The sequence below is a fragment of the Oncorhynchus clarkii genome, chromosome 7 (genome assembly GCF_045791955.1).
Source record: "Oncorhynchus clarkii lewisi isolate Uvic-CL-2024 chromosome 7, UVic_Ocla_1.0, whole genome shotgun sequence".
In the NCBI taxonomy this organism is placed as follows: domain Eukaryota; kingdom Metazoa; phylum Chordata; class Actinopteri; order Salmoniformes; family Salmonidae; genus Oncorhynchus; species Oncorhynchus clarkii.
Window position 1 is genome coordinate 23,071,058 of NC_092153.1, and position 15,664 is coordinate 23,086,721.

The window sequence follows — 15,664 nt, forward strand, 5'->3', positions numbered from 1 at the left end:
GGCAAGATAATTCCCTTGTGATTTCCCGAAGTCCCTGATTTAAAAAAAAAAAATCAACCAGGAAGGTGGGTGACAGAGGATCAGACACATGGGAAGATGTGTAAGAAGGAAGAGAGAGAAGATGGAGAGAAGGAATGGACGAACGAAGATGGAGAAAGTGGTACCTCAAGCAGCAGAGGCACAGATACAAGGACAGATGGGTAAGAGGAGAGAGAGAGAGAGAGAGAAGGGGAGAGAGAAGAGAGAGAGAGAGAGAGAGAGAAGAGAGAGGGAGAAGAGGAGAGAGAGATAGAGAGAGACAGAGAGAGAGAGACATAGAGAGAGACATAGAGAGAGAGAGAGAGAGAGAGAGAACAAAAAAAAGAACAGAAGAGTAAATGATGGAGGTAGAGACAGAGGTATACCTGAGAGAGACCTGCAGCTGTGCGAGTTCTTAGCTGGCGCCTCGTAGCCGTCTGCACACAGACACTTGTAAGATCCGTATGTGTTGACGCAGAGCTGGCTACAGGGGAAGTCGGATGAACACTCGTCAATGTCAACACACGTTTGGCCATCGTTCTTCAAGCGAAATCCCGGCCAACACTTGCACTGGATCAGACGTGAGGGAGAAATTGAGAGCCATTATTTTTCTAACAGAATCCATGTGCGGAGGCACTGAATTAATCAATAGAAAAGTCACAGGGTACTGTCGCCATCGGGTGTGACTACTGACTATACAGGGATACTATGACACAAAGGGATTTAGTAGGTTCTGAGTGCAAAATCCGTGGTTTGTTTTGTTGGCGAGCCACTCTGGTATGCACATCTTACAGAGTATGGATTTAAATCGATTTTTCTCTGACAACCTATGGCTTACAGCAACCAGGCAGATCCCAACATATAAACTGTACTGTATGTACCGGGGTCATGGTTATTAAGTATGAGTAGCACAAACAAACACATATGGTAAGTCCACATAGTATGTTGATTTAGGTTCTGTTTGTTTTATTGTTAAACATGATAATATAGTAACTCCGGTGTTAAATCCTATCATTATAGAGAAATTTGCAAAACATCAATAAACAGTTTCCACTAAGCCTTAGTTTTATGTTGTAAGAGCTTAGTGGTTTACCATACTTAGAGCTATATCGTGTGTGTGTGTGTGAGAAATAACCTTGTACAGTTCATGACTTGTGATTCTGTGTGTGTGTGTGTGTGTGTGTGTATGTGTGTGTGTGTGTGTGTGTCTGTATGCGCAATTCTGAGAAAGCGAGCAGGGGTACCTTCCTACCTTGTAGCCTACAGGCAGGTTTTCACAGTCCTGTGTGCATCCACTGACTCGACGGTTCAGACACTCATTGACGTGACAGTTCCTCTCGTCTGACGCGTCCCCACAGTCGTCCCTCCTGTTACACAGGCTGGCCAGCGAGACACAGCGGCCGTTGACACACATGAAGAAAGAGCCGTTGCACAAGCTTTCTACAGAACAAAGTGGTAGGTGTTAGATTTGAACTTTCTGTGAAAGCCAGGAATGCAAGACTCCGGAATTCCCGTAACCAGATTAAGCCTTGTCCTAGATAAAAATAAAAAATAAATGTTTTGTTGTTGTTGTCAAGTACTAGGCTTAATCTGGGTCTGGGGAACCGGCCAACATAATTAACAGACAATTAAACATATTTCTATCAACCAGGAACGTGTACACATAGGGGTGTACCTGTGCCAGAGCACCTGCCCCTTTGCCCTCCTACTCGCCAACTGCCCTTCTGGGTGGTGGTATTTGTATATATTTTTGTACACAGGTTTTCACGTTGTTGTTCTGAACTCACTGTCCGAAATTGGTTGTGATGTCGTCAAGTTCGCCACCCCATCAGTTGCGCCTGTTTGTCGGCCCTGTATGGAGTTCGTGCCCGGATTCCAAACATGTACGGCTTGAGATGCAGTCACAGGTCGAGTGTGTGTAGCAAGCTACCAATTATTATTATAATAATTTTTATATATATTTTTGGCACTTTTACTCTTTTTTTTCTCCCTAATTTCGTCATATCCAATTGGTAGTTACAGACTTGTCACATCCCTGCAACTCCCCTATGGACTTGGGAGAGGCGAAGGTCGAGAGCCATGCATCCTCCAAAACACGACCCTGCCAAGCCAGCCACACCAATGTGTCGGAGGAAACACTGTACAATTGGCGACCGAAGTCAGCTTGCAGGTGCCCGGCCCGCCACAAGGATTCGCTAGAGCGCGATGGGACAAGGACATCCCGGCAGGCCAAACCCTCCCCTAACCTGGACGACGCTGGGCCAATTGTGCGCTGCCTCATGCGTCTCCCGGTCACGGCCAGATGTGACACAGGCCGGGATCGAACCTGGGTCTGTAGTGACGCCTTAGACCGCTGCGCCACTCGGGAGGCGCAAGCAACAGTACTGATACAACAGCATAACATTTGATTAACACTTGATTTACATCATCGTCAATATTCGGCCTGGTTGGCTGATAGCCGGCGTGCAGCAGAGAGAGGCAGAAAGACAGAAAGGAGCGGCTCCATCTACGACCCAACTCCATCCCTTCTTCAGTCGGGAGTCGCAAACGAGTGTCATGGCAGCAGCAACCGAGGTGGTCAAGACGTTCATCCATGTTTCTCAAATGTCAAATTTCGAAGTTGTTCCAAAGAACACATTTCGAAGTGTTTGACTACTTAGGTTACGTTTAGGCATCAACTCCGAATTCTTAAGGTTAGGCATTAACTCTGAATGGTTAAGGTAAGTGTTAAGGTTTGGGATAGGTGTAAAACAAATCCTTTGGGCACATCCTTTGGGCACTTAGGAACCAGAGGCGGATGCTTCGGCCCATCTGCCATCCACGTCTCCAATGTCTACTTGAAGGTAACAGAGCTCGCTGTTGCCCCTAGTGGCTGGTTTCCACGGCATCTCCCGACATCCTCAGGCACGGATGGACGTCGGATAATGACTTGTATCACGGATGACCTGCCAGACCAAACTACCATATACTAAAAATATCCACACAAGCTACTAGCCAGCCAGCCCATATATCATGAGTCAGAAGATCATAGATATTATATTATAAAGAGCATTGAAGATAAATCACAATCAGTACACTGGGAGCCGGTGGGTTCATTTTGAGCACCTGCCCCCTGAAATGTCTGAGCACGGCCCTGCTATCAACTCAATTTGTATCAGCCCTGTTCCCAGCAGGTCTATGAGCATAATGTGTTCGTAATAGGCTCAAACCAGCCGGGACATGGTGAGACTGGGGTGGTCTGTACCTCTTCTGTTCTCTCTCTCACACACACATAAACACACACACGTGTGTTGTATCAGATGAAAGGCTTGCCTGCAGCGGAACACTTGGGGTTGTGTGGCAGCTCGTCTGATTGGTCGAGACAATCGGGATGGCCGTCACACTCCCACTGGACTCTGGGTAAACAGCGACCATCTGTGCAGCGGAACTCCCCCAGACTGCAGGACCCGTACTCTGTAGGACACAGGAGGCGGGATGTGCAGTCAGAACACAACAAGAGGAAATACGAGAGAGAGAGAGAGAGAGAGAGAGAGAGAGAGAGAGAGAGAGAGAGAGAGAGAGAGAGAGAGAAGTTCTTACTACACTCCGGGGTCTCATCGGAGCCGTCTCCACAGTCATCATCACGGTCACAAGCGAACCGCTGTGGGATGCAGACCTGATTACGACACTGGAACATTCCCTCCATGCACGTGTTGTTGGGGGCTGTGATGAGAAATATGTGGAGGGAGGGCCAATTTGTTAATGAAATACCTGAGATATTCAATCTCAAAAAGGATCTGAAATAGTATAGGAATGTGGACATTATTAACAGGGTACACTATATATACAAAAGTAGGTGGACACCCCTTCAAATTAGTGGATTCGGGCTATTTCATCCACACCCGTTGCTGACAGGCGTATAAAATCGAGCACACAGCCATGCAATCTCAATAGGGAAACATTCGCTGCAGAATGGCCTTACTGAAGAGCACAGTGACTTTCAATCTGGCACCGTCATAGGATGCCATCTTTCCAACAAGTCAGATTTCTGCCTTGCTAGAGCTGCCCCGGTCAACTGTAAGTGCTGTCATTGTGAAGTGGAAACGTCAAGGAGCAACAACGGCTCAGCCGCGAAATGGTAGCCCGCACAAGCTCACAGAACGGAACCATCGAGTGCTGAAGCTTATAGCGCGTAAAAAGTCTCTGTCCTCGGTTGCAACACTCACTACCGAGTTCCAAACTGCCTCTGGAAGCAACATCACCACAATAACTGTTAGTCGGGAGCTTCATGAAATGGGTTTTCATGGTCGAGCAGCCGCATATAAGCCTAAGATCCCCATGCCCAATGCCAAGCAACGGCTGGAGTGGTGTAAAGCTCGCCGCCATTGGCCTCTGGAGCAGTGGAAACGAGTTCTCTGGAGTGATGAATCACCATCTGGCAGTCCAACGGACGAATCTGAGTTTGGCAGATGCCAGGAGAACGATTTGGGGAAGGCCCTTTCCTGTTTCAGCATGACAATGCCCCCGTGCACAAAGCGAGGTCCATACAGAAATGGTTTGTTGAGATCGATGTGGAAGAAATTGACTGGACTGCAGAGAGCCCTGACCTCAACCCCATCGAACACCTTTGGGATGAATTGGAACGCCGACTGCGAGCCAGGCCTAATCACCCAACATCAGTGCCCGACCTCAGTAATGCTCTTGTGGCTGAATGGAAGCAAGTCCCTTCAGCAATGTTCCAACATCTAGTGGAAAGCCTTCCCAGAAGAGTGGAGGCTGTTAGAGCAGCAAATGGGGGACCAACTCCATATTAATGCCCATAGTTCTGGAATGAGTTGTTCAACGAGCAGGTGTCCACATACTTTTGGCAATGTAGTGTATGTGTCAGTGGGAAATATGGTTTTACAGTACTGCAGATGGAGGGCCAATTATTTTTATATTTTGTTCTTATAACAGAAACGTATTGAGTCATTTCTGCTTTACAATGGGGATTCTGAACACACAATGACAAATGTAATGAGACATTTTTGCTTTATAAATGGGACTGAGTCTGACTGTGCTATGATTGTTTTCTGTTTGGTTTCTGTCTGGAGGCCTTCAGAGGACAATACCTTATGACATACAACATATTGAGACATTTGTGCTTTACAAAGGGGATTCTGAGTGACTAAAGTATGACTGTGCGCTTTCGGGTTCGGAGGCCTTCAGAGGACAATACACTATGACAAATATGTATCGAGACATTTGAGCTTCAGAAAAAGGGGCTCGGGAATACACTGTCAGACACATATTGAGATATTTGTGCTGTAAAAAATGGACTGAGTGACTACACTATGACTGTGTGCTTTCTGTCCAGAGGCCTTCAGAGGACAATACACTATGACAAACATGTATTGAGACGTTTGTGCTTTACAAAAGGGACTTGGACTAGACTGTTAGACACATATCATCATTATTATCATTATAATATGTGCTTTAGAAAAGGGAGTGACTACACTATGACTGTGATTTCTGTTGGAGAACTTCAGAACAATATTATTACCACAGCCAGCAGCAGAGAGCTCATCACTCCCATCTGGACAGTCCCTCTCCCCATCACAAAGCCAGTGTTTGGGGACGCAGGCGTACGACTCTGGGCAACTAAACAACCCTGGGCCACAGGTAGCCATACCTGGATATGTACAATAGGAGTCGTGGTCAAAATATTATTTTACCGAACTGAAGAATCTTTAGCCTGAGTGGCAGTCTGTTTTAGCTCGCTTACCAACTCCTTAAGTAATTGTCACGCCAAACATGTTTGGTATGATAATGAGTGACAAGGATTTGGCAAAGACAGCAGAAACAGACTGGCACTCAGGCTACAGAATCTGCACAATTACAGTAATAGAAATATAGATGTTTACAAGACTTTCTGAGGTCTGTGCAAATATGACTGAAAAACAGGAAATCCATATCGCTGTTTGTAGCAAATTGCTCATCCATATATCTCCACCAAGGATGTATCTCCTAAAATGTAAAATATCTTAAATTCATCTTTCCCTGTCTCTTTTTTTGTTGTTGTACTTTTTATGCCTTTTTCTCCCCAATTTTGTGATATCCAACGAGAATTTATCTCATAAAATGTCAAATTAATCTCTCCCTGTCCCCTTTTTTTGGGTACTTTTTACCCCTTTTTTGCAATATCCAATTGGTAGTTACAGTCTTGTCCCATCGCTGCAACTCCCGTACGGACTCTGGCGAGAGATGAAGGTCGAGAGCCATGTGTCCTCCGAAACATGACCTCGCCAAGCTGCACTGCGTCTTGACACACTACCCACTTAACCCAGAAGCCAGCTGCAACATTGTGTCGGAGGAAACACCGTACAGCTGGCGCCAGGCTGCCACAAGGAGTCGCTAGTGCATGATGGGACAAGGACATCCCAGCCGGCCAAACCCTCCCCCTAATCCGGACGCTGCTGGGCCAATTGTGCGCCGCCTCATGGGTCTCCCGGGCGCGGCCGGCAGCAACACAGCCCGGGATCGAACCCGGATCTGTGGTGACGTCTCAAACACTGCAATGCAGTGCCTTAGACCGCAGCGCAACTCGAAAGGCCCCTTTTCCCTGTCCCTTTGATGCTGATTTATGGCCGTTCTCTACATTTTCTACACACATTTGAGTCAACATAATATAAATCAATTCAGGCGTGTTTTCTTACCACAGATCTCTGCGCTCTCGTCCAATCCATCGCCACAGTCATCCTCTCCGTCACAAAGCCACTGCTTGGCGATGCACTTGTTCTTAGAGCAGGCAAACTGGTTCCACAGGCAGGACAAGTCTAGACAGAATGCAATATAACATATTATATGGTATTTCATTGGGACAGGAAGCATGTAAACGTCTTCACAATTAACCATGCCGAGAGCAGTGATAAATGTGTGATTTAGTACGGTAGTGTATGTGTGCAAAGTTCAAATGAGCCCAGGTTTCAACTGTTATAGAGTAATATGACATTGCAGTCAAGTCACATACAAGAAAGAAGGTAGGCCTTTGTGCAGAAGAGGTGAAGAAAATAATATCGCATAGGTAACCAATTTTGAAGCAAATTATTCTAATGAAGGTGGGAAATTATATCACTTTATCAATGTCACCTGTAAAATTAGATACACTAACATGGCAAAACCCTTCTCTCAGTCGTAAGCACTTTCAAAGTAATGCTTGTCTTACAGTCAAACCATGTACAAAGGAGTGCCAAGTGAGGTAAAACATAATTCAGCCTTAGCAAGCAGAGAGAGAGAGAGAGAGAGAGAAAGAGGGAGAGTTAGAGAGGAGGGAGATGAGAGAGGGAGAGAGAGAGAGAGAGAGAGAGAGAGAGAGAGAGAAAGAGGGAGATGAGAGGGAGAGAGAGAGAGAGAGAGAGAGAGAGAGAGAGAGAGAGAGAAAGAAAGAGGGAGAGATAGAGAGGAGGGAGATGAGAGAGAGAGAGAGGGGGGGGGGGAGTTAGAGAGGAGAGAGAGAGAGAGAGAGAGATAGCGAGGGAGAGATAGAGAGGAGGGAGATGAGAGAGTGAGAGACACAAAGAAAGAGAGAGAAAGAATTCTCTGTTTATTTGTTTGCATTCCACATCAATTTTATGATGACACTGCGGAGCTGCTTCCTTTGCTCCTTGGGCATTCAGAGAGCAACCATTAGCAATGACTGTGTGGCTGTATGGACAAGGTCAGTGTGAACTAGCCACACAAACAGCGGGCGCCAACAACACTGTGTGTGCATCCAACCGCTACTGGCTGGGACTCGTTCAAATACACAGACGATGAGCAAATCCACAACAAATATAAATAGGATATTTGCTATTGCTATTCTGTTTGCGTTACGACAGCATCGTCTACTGCTCTGCCCTGAGGAACCAACCGCAGGAGTGAAACATCTCCTTCTGTCAGTATTCCTCAGGAGGGGCTTTGAACAGTGATTTTGGGAGATTTCCACATAGGGGTCAAATCAGGGATGGAAACATTGGGCTCAGCGGGAGACACCCCTTCGCTGTTTCCTTTAATGACCCACATGAACGAACCCCCAACACTGGGTTATCTTATCTTCTTATCTGGCCGTATTGACCGAATATATTGACCAACCTAGAAATTCTCCATTATATTTGGCCACCGCAAGCTTTGTCAACACTTCATGCGGGACGTACCCTACAACATAATGATCCAATCGCTCCTTTGAACAGAGTCCTTTGAACGATTTAGACTCTCTTTCTCATCAGTGTCAGTGGATACAAATCAGTGCAATGTGCTTGCGAAAATAAATGCCATGTAAATAAATGTTCTAGAAATATGTCTATCACACCACACTGGAATTCATCTGCTCCATCTTCACAGTCTTTCACTCCGTCACACAGCCAGACAGCGTGGATGCAGTTTCCACTGGGGCAAGCAAAATGGCCCTCCTCACATCTCTTTCTGAGGGAAGGAGCTGGGGAGAAACCAGAAGCCAAGGTACATTCAGAACAATAAACTACGAGGCCGACTAATTTTCCAAATATCTTAAAATGCATCCCACTAGGCCTGGTGTCTGTCTGGTACACGGCCACATCAACAGTAGCCGACAGAACTGGCGTCACAGAAGAGAAAAAAGGAAGGATAAAAACATACTCTGGCAGTTGGTTTCATCTGCATAATCCCCACAGTCGTTGGCTCCATCACACATCCAGGAGGGGTGGACACAGAGGGAGGTAGAGTTGCAGCTGACGAACACTGTCTCCTTCACCCCCAGCATGTAGTAACCCAAGCAGCCTATGTTGCCTAAAGGAAGTGGGCAGTCGACCGGCATATCCAAAGCCTAAGGTTAGCGATTGATATTCCTGGCTATACATCGTCTTATCTATAATAGTGTAGTGCCCTGATATTAATAACAACAAAAAAAATAACTTGAAATTCCGGGGAGCGGATCTTCCTTCTTCTCTTTTCTCTAACATTAATGACACACATGACCAGGCTAGCCTACAGACCTGCTACGTGGGAAAGGTAATGTTGTCGCACCTTAGAAAGATACAGTGTAGCGCCTTAACAAAGATAGTGGGTCGCCTGAACAAAGATAGTGGGTCGCCTGAACAAAGATACGGCACGGCGCTTTAACAAAGTCTTATCTTACTGCAGTTCTTCTCATCTGAGGCGTCGGGACAGTCGATGATCTGATTGCAGCGGGCCGAGGCCGGGATACAAACCCCGTTCAGACAACGCCAGTCTGAGGGAGAGCATGTGGAATCTGGAGAGAAAATACAGAGCCGAAAAGAAAAAGAGGAAGAAATTTTAAATCCCATCTCTTTGGTTCATCGTCAGGTGGACTAGAAGGAGGTACTGGAAAGAATAGACCATATTATCCCTGCTTGGAGAAATGTTCCTCTATGAAATCTAACAGGAGAGGCAGGAGTTCACCCTAAAGCTATTTATTTGTTTATACAGTAGTAATGTAGTACAGATTATGTTGTCTGTCAGACTGGGCATGTACATTCATCAGATTCTTATTACTCACGGTTACAATAAACCTCGTCGGAATTATCTCCACAGTCGTTGACCCCGTCACAAACCCGCCTATTGGCCACACAGCGCTGGTTATAGCAGCTCTTGAAGCCCCGTCTGCAGGTTCTGTTATCTGCAAGAGAGGAAGAGGAGTAAAGAGGGAGAGGGAGAAAAACGAAAGAGATTTTTTTTTAAAAGACACTTTAGGAAGAGATTCGACCAAAGGGATTACATGACATCCACTTTAATACGGTTCCTCTTCTCCTTCGTGGGTTTCGGGAAGTGAGCGAATCTGAACTCATTCTACTGGACAAGAACCTGGCGGGGCTTGGAAGGGATTTTCATCTGAGCACTGGTGAACTAGTACAGTAACACATGTTTGTTGTTTACTTACCGCAGTACTGCATTTTCTCATCCGACTTGTCTTTGCAGTGTGCTATTCCGTCACACGTCAGCTGATAGTCGATACACTCCCCGTTCCCACACTCAAACTCAATGTGGATGTTACAGGAGGAGTTCTCAGCTGCAAAAAGAAGAGAGAATCAATATTTTTCTAATTGATTCCTCATCCAAACAGATGGGTCTGCTTTCTGCTATATCCATCCCAGACGGTCTCCAACAAACATGCTTCTTCAATGCCCCTCACATTGCTTCATCTGACAGTAGCACTGTCCGATGCCTATTGTCTACGTGTCTATTAGCAAGACGTTCACATGGTCCTTTGAGCCGGATGCTGTTTCCCAATGAATTAGAGGGGAAAAAGACAAGGTACTAGACTTACATACACATCTGTTATCTTCCAGTAGTAGTCTCTCTCCTCTGCAGCTACAGTTGACTGTGCCGTGAGGGGTCAGAAGACAAAGGTCATGACATCCACCGTTCAGCACTGTGCAAGGGGACAGTTCACCTGGAAAAACAGAGCATTATGGGTACTGTAGTACATCATCTTACAGAAAACACACATCAACCTCCAAATGCCATGCTTTACTTCCTACTTGCAGTGCCTCCCATAAAGAGTTTCAGCTTCCAAATATTTGAACTCAAGCACTGAAAACTTTTCAAGGTCAGTGTTGTGGTAGAAAGGTAGACTTCTCTGTTGGGGACCCGCTTTGAACTGTGTTTGGCTCGGACAGTAGTATGGAGAGGTAAGCTATGAACCATGCCATCATGCTGCCCCCTTAGTACCCACATGCCTGCTCATTTCAGTCAGTCAGAGAGAGAGAGAGAGAGAGAGAGCTCAGATGGTACAGATTCAGCTGAAGCACTGTGCCAAGCTTGGGTTCTGGTGAAGCACAGGCCAGGCAACATGGGGTAGCCTGCGGCACTGGAGGTTGGGATTTTTGGAGTTGTTTATTCAATAATGTAATATTTACATTGAGTGGTAATTAATCAGGGAGGCAAGGTGGGGCAATAGGAAGTCTTGTATAATGTTCATGCCAAATGGTCAAACTCAGCTACACATGCAAACCATCACAGGCTGCGATGTATAGATCCCATGTTGACAAGTGAGTTTTGCTTTGATGTAATGTATAGAATTCACTTACAATTGTTGGTATTGTTGGAAACTGCAACAATACCCATTGGCTGGTTGGGGATGTCGGCTCTGAGGACCTTGATGTCGCCACCTGTGTACTTATTGGAGCGTACCACCGCCCTCCGTACCCAATCAGACCAGAACAGGAAGTTCCCATAGATAGCCAGGCCAAAGAAGGTTCCTGGACCTGACTTCACAATCACCTACAGAATGAACGGAATAAGAAAATTGTGTTACATTGGTTTTATGCTCATGTTTTAGTCATTAGTTAAGTCATAATTTTGGTTGAAATACATCAACAGAACCTTGGACGTCACATACTCAAGCATGAGCATGAGAAGAGGTATAAGACAGCTGGAATCATTTCCAAATCTGATGGTACACTCTTAGAAAAAAGGTTTCCCGAAAGGGTTCTTCAACTGTCCCCATAGGATAACCCATTTTGGTTCCAGGTAGAACCCGTTCTGGTTCCAGGTAGAACCCTTTGTACAAATGGTTCTTCACGGAACCCAAAAGGGTTCTACAAGCAACCACAAAGGGTTCTTAATGGGGTTTTCCTATGGGGACAGCCAAAGAACATTTTAAGGTTCTAGATAGCATCTTTTTTTCTAAGGTTGTACAAGATATGACTTAATCATTCTATTCCGAACAACATGCAGTATATATATATATACAGTATCTCTATTTTGTTTCTTCTCCTTACATATCTGTGTGAGCCATCATATTCACATCGTTCAATCTTTCCCAGGCTGCCATCGGAGAAGAAGAGTTTCTCGGCGGTGTGGTCGATGGTGAGTCCATTAGGTGTGAGGATGTCCGCGGTGATGACACTCTGGATGTTGTTTCCTGACAGGGTGGACCTCATAATGCTGGGGCGCAGTTCATTCCAGTTCGTCCAGAACATCAGGCTGCGTCAGCAGCGAAAACAAAAACACCAGTGAGCCTTCCCCCGAAGCAAACGGGTGGGATGCACCTCCGTTCAATATATTGCAAACATCCATCAAGCATCAGAGTCTGCACTGCGTGATCATTTCCATTAAAAAAAAAATTAAAAAAACATGTTTGCAGGAAAACGCAAACAGGCTTTTTCTATCTCGATTTTCTAAAGATATAAACGTGTTTCGATCCTCACATTCTAAAGCAAAATAATTGACACATTTTTAAGACTGCCTCGTGTTCTTGTGAAGGAAAACAGGGTATAAAAGGGAGGCAAAGAAAACATAAAAGAACCGTAAGACATTATGATCAGTAACAAATGATGATAAAACACTTCTGACACTCCCCCAGAGCAGTTATAAACCTCATTCCCCTGATAGCAGAAGTTTTCAATAGATTTGCTGACTGAATACATAACACAACCCATATACCCAAGTGAGCATCTACTGAAGGCCAATAAGGGTATGTAAGTGTGTATAAGACAATAGGAGGAAGGAAGTTTTAACACCTACTTCTGACACTCCTCCAGAGCCAGGTTATGTGGGTGGTCGTCCTCTGCCAGTGTCACCACAGCCTCTCTGGTGAAGGCCCCTGGGAGGCTCTGGTTCAGGCTGTGCCTGCTGACGGTGGCTGAGGTGGAGCTGGTCCAATAAAGTGAGTCCCAGGCTCCATGGTATGCTAGGCCCTCCACTGACCCCACATCTACACAGGAACAATAACACTGATATAATTAAGCAATAAGGCATGAGGGGGTGAGGTATATGGCCAATATATCACGGCTAAGAGCTGTTCTTAGGCACGACGCAACACAGAGTAAGCCGTGGTTAGCCATGGTATATTGGCCAAATACCAAAACACTGAGGTGTCTTATTGCTATTATAAACTGGTTACCAACAAAATCAAAACAGTTAAAAGTATTTTTTTGTCATACCTGTGGTGTTCGGTCTGATATATCACAGCTTTCAGCAAATCATCATTCAGGGCTCAAACCACCCAGTTTATAACACTGAATATAACATTGACATACACTGAATAACATTATCTGAATTTTGGTTAAGAGCTCAACAAACACAAGTGATACTTTCCAATGCAGAGAGTGGATTTGTCTTTTCTTTCATGGTAAAGTAAGAATATGATATATATATATATATATATATATATATATATATATATATATATATATATATATATATACAGTGGGGGGGAAAGTATTTAGTCAGCCACAAATTGTGCAAGTTCTCCCACTTAAAAAGATGAGAGAGGCCTGTAATTTTCATCATAGGTACACTTCAACTATGACAGACAAAATGAGAAGAAAAAAATCCAGAAAATCACATTTATTTGCAAATTATGGTGGAAAATAAGTATGTATATATACCGTTGAAGTTTGAAGTTTACATACACATTAGCCAAATACATTTAAACTCAGTTTTTCACAATTCCTGATATTGAATCCTTGTAAAAAAAATCCCTGTCTTAGGTCAGTTAGGATCACCACTTTATTTTAAGAATGTGAAATGTCAGAATATTGGTAGAGAGAATGATTTATTTCAGCTCTTATTTCTTTCATCCCATTTCCAGTGGGTCAGACGATTACAAACACTCAATTAGTATTTGGTAGCACTGCCTTTAAATTGTTTAACTTGGGTCAAACGTTTCGGGTAACCTTCCACAAGCTTCCCACAATAAGTTGGGTGAATTTTGGGCCATTCCTCCTGACAGAGCTGGTGTAACTAAGTCAGGTTTGTAGGCCTCCTTGCTCGCACACGCTTTTTCAGTTCTGACCACAAATTTTCTATAGAATTGAGGGAAGGGCTTTGTGATGGCCACTCCAATACCTTGACTTTGTTGTCCTTAAGCCATTTTGCCACAACTTTGGAAGTATGCTTGGGGTCATTGCCCATTTGGAAGACCCATTTGTGACGAAGCCTTAACTTTCTGACCGATGTCTTGAGATGTTGCTTCAATATATCCACATAATTTTCTTACCTCATGATGCCATCTATTTTGTGAAGTGCACCAGTCCCTCCTGCAGCAAAGCACCCCCACAACATGATGCTGCCACCCCCTTGTTTCACGGTTGGGATGGTGTTCTTCAGCTTGCAAGTCTCCCCCTTTTTCCTCCAAACATAACGATGGACATTATGGCTAAACAGTTCTATTTTTGTTTCATCAGACCAGAGAACATTTCTCCAAAAAGTAAGATCATTGCCCCATGTGCAGTTGCAAACCGTAGTCTGGCTTTTTATGGTGGTTTTGGAGCAGTGGCTTCTTCCTTGCTCAGGTTATGTCGATATAGGACTCGTTTTACTGTGGATATAGATACTTTTGTACCTGTTTCCTCCAGAATCTTCACAAGGTCCTTTGCTGTTGTTCTGGGATTGATTTTATCTTTTCGCACCAAAGCACGTTCATCTCTAGGAGACAGAACATGTCTCTTTCTTGAGCAATATGACGGCTGTGTGGTCCCATGGTGCTTATACTTGCGTGCTATTCTTTTATACAGATGAACGTGGTACCTTCAGGCATTTGGAAATTGCTCCCAAGGATGAACCAGATTTGTTGAGGTCTACACTTGTTTTTCTGAGGTCTTGGCTGATTTCTTTTGATTTTCCCATGATGTCAAGCAAGTGGCACTGAGTTTGAAGGTAGGCCTTGAAATACATCCACAGGTACACCTCAAATTGACTCAAATGATGTCAATTAGCCTTTCAGAAGCTTCTAAAACCATGACATATTTTTCTGGAATTCTCCAGGCTGTTTAAAGGCACAGTCAACTTAGTGTATGTGAACTTCTGACCCACTAGAATTGTGAAACAGTGAATTATAAGTGAAATAATCTGTCTGTAAACAATTATTGGAAAAATTACTTGTGTCATGCACAAAGTAAATGTCCTAACCAACTTGCCAAAACTATAGTTTGTTAACAAAAAATGTGTGGAGTGGTTGAAAAATTAGTTTTACTGATACCAACTTAAGTGTATGTAAACTTCCTACTTCAACTATATATATATATATATATATATATATATATATATATATATATATATATATACATATAGATAGACAGAGAGAGACAGAGAGAGACAGAGAGAGAGAGAGAGAGAGATATCTGGCACAGGTTGTCTCATGTGGTGGTGTTGTGGAGGTTTCCACATAATGCATTTAGACATGCATGAATGCAGTGTTCAGCTGTACTGGGTAGCGATCAACACTGGTTGGTTCCATATGTGGATAATCTTCATCGGGATACACCTGGATATCCCAGTGAATATATTTAATATTTCGCTGTACCGAACAGTAGAGTTTCTTCCAAAAAGATAAATCAATGCCAAACTCTTTTGAATGGAACCTAACGAGCCTAGGCAGGTGTAAAGATGTCCCACTGTGCTAAGAGATGAACAATAGAAGACTGTTCACTGTTTCACATTCAGACAGGACAATCACACAAACTAGGACATACAAATCAACATTCACGACCAGTAAAAAAAGGAAAAGTAATACAAATAATTGAGAATACAGCCAGTGTACAAGCAGGCAACACCACTGAGAAATCTTTAAACAGGCGAAAAAAATCCTATTCTCTTCATCTGCCCAAATGTATTCTGAATAAATTCTGCAAATAGGGTAATATCACACACTTGCTTGGACAAGGGATAGGCCTATATGGTTGACAAAAAAATATTTTAGGAGATACTT

At 44.2% G+C, this 15,664-nt stretch overlaps 1 protein-coding gene across 1 annotated transcript in view; it reads right to left on the minus strand.

The window, feature by feature from the left end:
* The window catches only part of LOC139414171 (low-density lipoprotein receptor-related protein 1B-like), a 195,784-nt gene that overhangs the window by 76,592 nt on the left and 103,528 nt on the right, over nucleotides 1-15,664 (minus strand). Inside the window, exons 42-56 of the mRNA XM_071162057.1 lie at nucleotides 12,478-12,667; nucleotides 11,733-11,937; nucleotides 11,040-11,232; nucleotides 10,277-10,402; nucleotides 9,890-10,018; nucleotides 9,509-9,628; nucleotides 9,128-9,241; nucleotides 8,629-8,778; nucleotides 8,324-8,449; nucleotides 6,693-6,812; nucleotides 5,540-5,668; nucleotides 3,598-3,720; nucleotides 3,331-3,471; nucleotides 1,271-1,458; nucleotides 405-588 (exon numbers count right to left, since the gene is read on the minus strand). Coding sequence (XP_071018158.1) covers nucleotides 405-588; nucleotides 1,271-1,458; nucleotides 3,331-3,471; nucleotides 3,598-3,720; nucleotides 5,540-5,668; nucleotides 6,693-6,812; nucleotides 8,324-8,449; nucleotides 8,629-8,778; nucleotides 9,128-9,241; nucleotides 9,509-9,628; nucleotides 9,890-10,018; nucleotides 10,277-10,402; nucleotides 11,040-11,232; nucleotides 11,733-11,937; nucleotides 12,478-12,667 — 2,238 coding nt within the window. The remainder of the gene's footprint in view (nucleotides 1-404; nucleotides 589-1,270; nucleotides 1,459-3,330; nucleotides 3,472-3,597; nucleotides 3,721-5,539; nucleotides 5,669-6,692; nucleotides 6,813-8,323; nucleotides 8,450-8,628; nucleotides 8,779-9,127; nucleotides 9,242-9,508; nucleotides 9,629-9,889; nucleotides 10,019-10,276; nucleotides 10,403-11,039; nucleotides 11,233-11,732; nucleotides 11,938-12,477; nucleotides 12,668-15,664) is intronic.